General features: G+C 41.4%; 1 protein-coding gene across 1 annotated transcript in view; it reads right to left on the bottom strand.

Moving 5' to 3' along the window:
- Positions 1–3186: 3186 nt before the first annotated feature.
- The window catches only part of LOC129326283 (uncharacterized), a 22205-nt gene continuing 16555 nt past the window's right edge, over positions 3187–8836 (bottom strand). The window contains exons 13-15 of the mRNA XM_054974437.1: positions 6431–6570; positions 4559–4656; positions 3187–3330 (exon numbers count right to left, since the gene is read on the bottom strand). Coding sequence (XP_054830412.1) covers positions 3230–3330; positions 4559–4656; positions 6431–6570 — 339 coding nt within the window. The 3' untranslated portion in view covers positions 3187–3229. The remainder of the gene's footprint in view (positions 3331–4558; positions 4657–6430; positions 6571–8836) is intronic.

The raw sequence follows: 8836 nt of genomic DNA, 5'->3' as shown, positions 1-8836 counted from the left end.
CTGGCAGGCAGCGGGGGGGGGCTGCAGCGGCCATTTGAGGGGCAAGAAGGCTGTTTTCAGCCTCCTCCGCCGCTCTGTGGGCCCACACAGCAGCGGAAGAGGCCAAAAATGGCCTCCCTGCCTCTCAAATGGCCACCATGGACCCCCCGCTGCCGCCTGCCAGCTGATAGTTTAAAGGGACCTGCCACTTGCAAGCCGCAGGAAAAGTTTATATGGCCATTTCCCTGGGAAAATGGCCATTTAAACTGCCCCTTTACGACCCAAATGAACCAATAGACCAGTTCATGGAAATGAGCTTCCACAAACAACTGGTTCGTGTGTTTTTTTGGGTCATAATTCGATCCATGCCCATCTCTAGTTAACTGTGTTGTGATGTCAAAATGCAGACACCAGCAAACGAGGATTTTGGTTTCGGGGTCTGTACCTGATTCATCTACCACAGCTTGAACTGTGGGTTGTTTTAATACTACAGTTTGTTGAATAGTGCTCCACCTTATGGCTTCCTGATTATAGGCAGCAGGCTACAGAAGAGGTCTTCCTGTAAAAGAGGCAGAAAGAAGTTGACAAAGTAGGGTTAATTCATAAGCCAATTAATTCCTTGCACCTGTTAAGATAACGAAATTTCACTGCAATCCTAAACAGAGTTACTCCAGTCTAAGTCCATTGAAATCAAGGGACTTAGACTAGGTTAACTCTGTTTAGGATTGTATTGTTTGTTGCATAACCACCAATATTTATTTGACTGGGATTTAAATTCCTGTTAAAGAGTTGGATTTTAGAATACTGAAAGAGGGCAGGAGTCTATTAAGCACTTTCATGTGATAGCCCATCATATGCAATTAAGTATTTAAACCCATGACATGTATCCAATTAGTACATTCTCTTGCCATATCATCAGGGTTAATTTTTTTAGGGTTCATTATCAGAATTTTACAGTTTGCTTTTGTACATATTATATGTACATCTGTTGAAGTATCATTTCATACAGTATATCAATTTTTTTTGTCTACCCATAAAACAGTTTGGACTGGTACCCCTTTTTGTTCCATCTAAAGTTTTAGTCTTAAATCTCCTCAGTAGAAGTACGGCAACACCACAGATATGGCAAAATGCATAAGTGATATTTACAGAATTAAATATCTTATGTGGACAAAAACCTTTAAGTAAAACTGTCAAGCTTTCATAGATGAAGAGTTACATACAGACAGCACTATTTGGAACAGATGCTCATGTGGTTGTGCAATGCTTCAACTTTCGTAACTAAAAAATAGTTTAGAGGTTACTTGTTATCCAGTAAAGACCCACAGAACACAAGTTTTTACAGTGGTATTAAGGAAGGCTAGTCATTCTTGCAATGATATCATACTCATATCTAATCTCTCTTCATTAAAAAAACCCTGTTTTTTCAAAGCTGTGTGTCTATTTCATGCTACTGGATTCCCGAATGAGCAAAGCCTATTAGACTAATGCAAGTGAGCTTAAATAGCCTGCATGAACATTATAGTATTTGCTGCCACCTAGTGGAATAAACTCAAAGCAACTTTAGTATTAAAATGTTGGTTCTTAACAGCTTTAATTAAAGCAGGAGGATCTTTAGAGAACAAATTGAAGCTTTAAAAAAAGAAACTCCCTTTCCATTCAATAGAATATTCACAGCATCTATAGACTATCCACAAAACAAATGCAAGTATAGACTATCCACAAAACAAATGCAAGAAAAATCACCAATGCAGCCACCTAGAGAACCAAAATGCCACAACCACTGAAATCAATTGAGAGATGCCAGTGCTGCATCGAAAAAACAAAACAAAAGTTAGACAAGGTAGACTTTGGCTGGAATTTAAATGTTTGCCAACAATGGAGGTGGGGGGAGGGGGCAGGGGAATTCTACAAGCTGCATGTATTCATAGAATAAGCCACACCTTCACAACTGCCACCCTTACCCTCAAGAGTGAAGACACCTGGAAAAGTGAAGAAGCATCTTGGCAGATGTTGTGCACCATGGGGGGGGGGTATACTCCTCCAGATGCCATTGTGTAGTAAAGACTCAACAATGGGCTGTCTAGTAGCAAAATAATGAGTAGATAAGGCTCAGAAGACCAGTGATGAACAGTCACTTCCCATAGGATATATACAACTAATTGCCAAGGTAACACTATTTGAGGCCCACATCCCCATATCACCACAGTAGTTCATGAAAACTATGATACTCAAATTCATACAACAATACTTGCGGAGGATTACATGCCCAGGGTAAGGCCAATCGGCACCTTGGGGTCAGGTAGCAATTTCCCCCAGGCCAGTTTGACTAGGGATCCTGATGGTATTTTGCCATCTTCTGGGCATAAAGGTCACTCGGTGTGTGCGTGAGGGGGTGGGGAGGAGCTATTTGTGAATTTTCTGCATTGTGCAGGGGGGTGGACTAGATGACCCTAGAGATCCCTTCCAACCCTATGATTATGTCTGCTAGAAATATCAAAGATGAAGAGAGAATTGGTGCAGAAGAAAAGGAATCTTTAATAATTGTACAATGCCTACACATGTGTGCAGCTTTGCCATTTTTAGTACCATTCCTGTCTATACACTTTAACAGAGTCACCAACATGGAGCAGCCTTGGGGCATGCCTGGCTGCAGAACAGTGTTACTCTACTGGGGGCCGGCATGCTTCCCCTTGTAGCTTGTCTAAAACACTCATTGGGACCAGGGTTGTTGCTCGCAACAAGACCCTTGCTGCCCACTCTGGTGATGGGGAAAGCCCCCATGCCTTGGCACAGTACAGCCAAGGGCTGTACAAAGCTCTGATGATGGGGAAAGGTAATGCCTTTTGCTTGGGTGCCAGGGTGTAGCCATACTCAGGGCTGCCACTTGCTGCATCATCACACCTCCCAGTTCTGGCAACTGGGGAATGCCCTGCACACAGACTAGGAGCAATGTATTGGTTCTACATGCCACTACTACTCATGGCCCCAGCAACAGAAGGCCTCAGCCCAAGGCTGCAGTGATCTGCAGTTGACCCTACAATGTCACAGGAGAGCTGGCTTGGTGCCTCTCCATCAAAGGCACAGACTGGTGTCGTAGTCAATTGTCTGTGTATGCCTCATGGGTGAGCCACTCCTTGATGCAACATGCAAGCCCTGTATAAAGTTGCATTGAAAGAGTTGTCAGCCTGCAGGAAGGGCCTGGAGATTTCCAGGAATTACTACTGATTTCCAGACAGAGATCAGTTCCTCAAAGAAAATGGCTACTTGATGGCATTATACCCCACTGAGCTCCTCTTGCTCCGCCTCCCAAATCTCCAAGAATTTTCCAATGCAGAATTGGCAACTTAACTGAAACAAATGGAAATGAAGAGGAATAAAGCAAAACGAAGCTTTTGAAAAGGCAAAGCAAACAATACTGGCATATAATAAAATCATCATCATGTGCTATCAAGTCACAATCAACTCACAGCAACCCCAGGACATGGGCTTTTAAGGCAAGCGATGAGCAAAGGTGGTTTGCCCATTGTCTTCCTCTGCATTGTGACCCCGACTTTCCTTGGTGGCCTTCCGTCCAAGTACTGATCATGGCTGACCCTGCTTAGCAGCTAAGCTCTGATGAAACGGGCTAGTCAGGGCTATTCAGGCACATTAGCATATGCTTAACCATTATGCCAGCAGGTGATATATATGGCAGGTCTGACAGGATAAAGCATTTTGTTTTGAAATTCTACCCGCCCTGCCCCCCTGCTCCCAGATTACCGTACTCTACAATTTCACTCTACTTTTCAAAACTTTCAGCCTCTTCACTACAGTTTAACCAAAATGCTCTTTATTTCATTCTTCATATCCATCTTTCCAGATACATCAAAATGGTTTTAAACTCTGAACAATAGGGAAAATAAACCCTGCTTAAGGTTCAGAAATGAAAAATAAACCACCATAATGAAATACAGTAGTCTAGGATTATAGCTATGAAGGTTGCCAGCCACTGGCTAAGCACATTGGAAGAGGAGAGCAAAAGCAGATATGCTAACTAAAATCCTTTACAGGATGAACATCTATAGCTCTTCTCAGACTTGTCATGGAATACTCAAGGATCATGTGAATGTGAGGGCTTAGTGCTGTGATAACCCATTTCCCTTTGGGCATGTGAATACTGGATAGGACCATCTATCCAGGGCCTAATTTATGTCAAAAAGCACATGGTTCATCATCAAGTGAGCTTCAATGTGGTGACTTTGAAGTTTTGGCTTAGGAAGTGGTAGAGGTGAAAGGAGAGAGGGTTATGCATAGTTTAAGAAAGTGCTTCAGTATTTATTTATGCTACGTGATGAAAGTCCATGAAGTATTTTCTTAAATGCAGATTTCCAAGTGTAGGCAACAGGACCTGGCCCTTCAAAACTAGAGAGAAACTAGCAGGGTTTTTTTCTAGGTCTTTATGGAACCAATTCACATTTGTATTCCTTCAAGGGAACCGGGGGACATTACTCCCATTCAGTCCATGACAAAGATCTCTTCTTACAAGGAACCTGCTGCTGAAACTGATGGAACAGGATCTCCAGAAGGTGTTGCTCACATTTGATACAGATGTCCACCGAGGGCCAATTCATCATGCTCCTGGTGCGAGATGCAAGGGGTGGTGATAAGCAGTGAGGCTCAAGCACAAGAGGCACTCTGGAAGTTATAAAAGGAAGAACCAGACTTATTTTCAATCTCTTTTAAAAGCCTCAGATCCATTCTCCTCTAGGGTCAGAATGTGTTCTAGCTTTAGGTTTTCAGTCAGTAGCTTTATGGAACTAATTGTCTGGAGCTTCTTTACAAACTGTCCCCTTTATATTTTTAAAGACTGCCTTGGCAGGGCTTATTGCACTGAATATTTCACACAGACGTCTTCTGTTCTCAAAACAGTGGGATTCTGGACACTCTCAGACTAATTATGGAGATCACATCAGTTTACCTGTCATGTCTGAGCCCCGTCCATGCCAATTTTGATTCTGTTCTGCTGAACACAGTGTATCTAGCTATAGCTCCATGTCACTTTGCTAGTGTCATAACTCTTCTCTCTCAGGATTTTACAGGTGTTTATCTGTTGGACTGGAACAGCTTCCAGTGTTTATGACCTTGTGCTCATTCTCAGACAGTGCTGTGTCTTGCCTCCTAGTAACTCATCGTGATATCACAAATATGTGAAGTGTTCTCACACAAAGAAAGCACCGAAGTATTGTTTACAGTTGGGAGGGGGGAGAAAGGAGTAAACTAGAAGGGTAAAAGAGAAGTCTCTCTTACATGATGTCATTCCTGTCAACTTTTACTCATGCTGCTTAGATGCCTGCCTTGCTTCTAAGTAGTCCTATGGACCTGTATATGAAACTGATCTGATTTCTGAAAAAAATCCATTTGACTAAGTACTTGTGTCTTACTGCAAATGGACCAGAGATCTGTCTGCTGTATCCTGTCATCCATAGCCTGACAAGTTTGTGCTGCAGTTTGTGAAACATGCACATCACTCCCATAACAAGAGAAACAGATACATCCCTAATAATAATCCCAAAGTTAAACAGAAGTCCCCACTGATCCCAAACAACCAAGCAAGTGACCATTTAACAGCCTGCAGTGAGACTGCCTCTACCACTCCAAAGGCATTACACACATTTGCCTTTAGAAGCTGATATTGAATGCGATTCTTATGCAGGTAGACGACCACATGATGGTTTTCCTCACAGTAGGAGGCTGTCCAGTACTTGAACACAAGAAGAAGCCAAAATCTTTTAAATCTTTTAGTGCCCAGTCTCTTAAGCAGGAAGACCACAACTCTGCATTTTCATCAAATTATTTGGTATTACTACCCCTTTGGAACGGAAAGTGGGTGTCAGGCCTTGGCAAGTAAATCCCCAAGTTCTCCACAGCAATCACACAGGTGATTTGGTTGAAGTAACTTTTATTAGAGATCTATCATGTTCAAGGTGCTCAGACAGTGGAATTGGCAGAAGTGACGTATTGAGGGAAATCATGGTTAGTTATAGGTTAATGTCCCGCCCCCAGATTAGTAGCCCATTGAAATTCTGGCACGAACGCCAGAGACAAAAAGTATCAGAGTTTAGACTATGATAGACAACAATAGCAAGTTGGATATGAAATCATCCCCATTCTCTGGGAAGATACAATTCAGATTAGCTGCATCTGGCCTCAAAGCCATTAGCTACAGTAGTGAAAGTGTTTAACTTCAAAGCAGAGATAATACACTGAACTTCCACACAACCGGCATTGAAAGATACTCGGAACTCTCCATAGTGTCAGAGGATTAATAGGTTGCACATAACATACACATGGCATGTACTGCAGGCAGGCATACATGACAGTGGGATTCTGGAAAAGCTCCAGTTGAATTAGAACGTAGTTCTGAAGGTATACATTATTTGCTGCTAATTCTGGCCTATTGAACTCTTACCTGGAACAATCCCAGTGTTCTATTTCATATAAAAGCTCTGTAATTTTCTGGCCCTGTATGGTCAGGTCTTCTTTGCTGAGTCTTATGATTTTAAAGAAGTTAAGTGGAAGGCGTATACAGGGCCTCACTGGCATGGTTATCTAGATAAGAAAACCATAGCATTTAGTCAACAAGAAAACCAACTGTAAAAAATTGTCATACAGTGCTTTGTAAGTCCTTCATAATCATGGTTTAACTTCCGGTTTGGCTAATGGAGACCTGACGTGGATCCAGGGAGCTGGACCATCAAGAGTGACTGTTTTGGGCAGGCCAGGTGCTCAGATCACCGGCTGCCACTCCTCTACAGGTAGAAGAGGAGCTAGAATGCTACGAGTCCTGGAGAGAGAGTGATCTCGGCAGTGGGGAAGGTCCTGGATATAGGATTTCCCTCATCACCTTGAGGTCCCCTCGGAGAAGGGTGAGCTAAAATCTCTGCAGTACTCTTTTGAGTCATTTGTTTGGCATAAGGTCTCCAGAAACCAAGCTTCAGAACCAGATTTGGCCAATTGGAAATGAAGGAGGCAGCACGAAAGACCCAAATGGAACAAATTGAGGTAAAAGATCTTTATCTTGCTTTCAGACTTAAAATGAGAAGAGGAATTTAATCAAAAGTTAAAATTGTGGACTGAGCTGATAGAACAAGAAAGGAGCAAGGCATCTTGAAGGAAAAATTGAAATTTGATAGACTATAAAGTGTAAAAGAAGTGAAAATAATTTTTGTTTACACATACCTGTGGTTTGGAGAGAGATAGCCAGCAGTGAGAAAAGGGGAGGAGGTGGAGAAGCTGCGGAGCAAACATCGCGAGAGAATAGAATGCAAGGAGAACAGTGAGTGGCACTGCCTAGAGAGGCTTAATCTGGAGAGCAAGAAGAAGGAAGGAGAAACAGCAAGGAAGACCTCGGAAGGAAAACAAAAGAAACAACGCGAGATATAGCAACAAGAGGACAAGAGGAAATGGATACCCACCATTCCGGAAGAGAAAAGGATGAAGCAAGCTACTATAGAGACTCTCCGCCCGATATCTAGTGAGATTAAAATAGTTTGAACTTTTAAAATAAAAGATTAAAAAAAAAAAGATATCTGGGGCGGGAAGAAATCTAGTGAAGAAGTATGAAGAAATTGGAGAAGGAATGGCAGGCTGCCATAGGATCGGCTATAGAATCACTGGGGGGAAAAATTACAGAGGGCTATGAAGGATTGAGACAATCTGTGCAGAAAATGGAAGAGAGCTTAATTAAAAATATAAAGGATTTACTAAAAGCAGAAATGGAGCCAAAGAATGAGCTACAAGTAACAAAGCAGATAACTCAAGAAAGGGAGCAAAAAACCACCGATTTGACACCGAGTTTTAAAGAGGAAGAACAAGTGTTTCAAGATTGTGTGGCAGAAATTGAGTACAGAGCTACAGATATCAAGCAGGGAAAACGCGACATGCTGGAAGAAACAACGCAGAGCGTGCAGGAACAAATGATTGAAGTTTTGTCAGGACTTTCAAAGAAGCAATTACAAGAGTTAACAACAAACATGAAATACAGAACCAACTCCAGTTATGTTCAACAGAAGAAGTTGCCAAGTGATAAGATTGTTCAAGTGAAAGAGAAAGCCTGGAAAAGAGACAAACATAAAATTCAAGTTACAAGAAGGAATTACTTAAAGGACTAAGCTTTTAGCTTTAAGCTACAAGAATTTCTTAGGGGATGGAATTCATGGTTAAAATGTAAAGTTAAAGGAAATTAATGTATTGTCGAAGGTTTTCACGGCCGGAGAACGATGGTTGTTGTGGGTTTTCCGGGCTGTATTGCTGTGGTCTTGGCATTGTAGTTCCTGACGTTTCGCCAGCAGCTGTGGCTGGCATCTTCAGAGGTGTAGCACCAAAAGACAGAGATCTCTCAGTGTCACAGTGTGGAAAAGATGTAGGTCATTTGTATCTACTCAGGAGGGGTGGGGTTGAGCTGAGTCAAAGGAAATTAATAATCTAAGATAAATGAACAAATTGGAAAATATAAAATGTAGAGTTAAATAAGTGAAGTGACAAGAAAATAAGGAGAATAAAATTTAAAAAAAATTTTTTATGGGAGGGTAAAATGTCAAAGTTAAATTTATGTGTAAAAGATACGGAAATTACAGAAGGGATTTTTTGAAGGAATGTTATTAATTTTAAATTAAAGTGTTATCTTAGGGATCAAAATTAAAGTGTTTGGATTCGGAAAATGTAAAAGTTAAATTTATTTGTAAAAGAGATGGAAACTATAGACGGAATGATTTGAAGAAATAAGTTTTTAGTTTCAAGTTAAAGTGCTGATTAAGGGACTGAAGTTAAGTAACTGGTTAGAAACAAATTGTAATAGGTGGAAGATTAGATTTAA

This window comes from Eublepharis macularius, chromosome 3 (genome assembly GCF_028583425.1).
Source record: "Eublepharis macularius isolate TG4126 chromosome 3, MPM_Emac_v1.0, whole genome shotgun sequence".
Taxonomy (NCBI): domain Eukaryota; kingdom Metazoa; phylum Chordata; class Lepidosauria; order Squamata; family Eublepharidae; genus Eublepharis; species Eublepharis macularius.
Note: the sequence above shows the minus strand (reverse complement) of the source record. Positions and strands in the feature narration are given on the sequence as shown.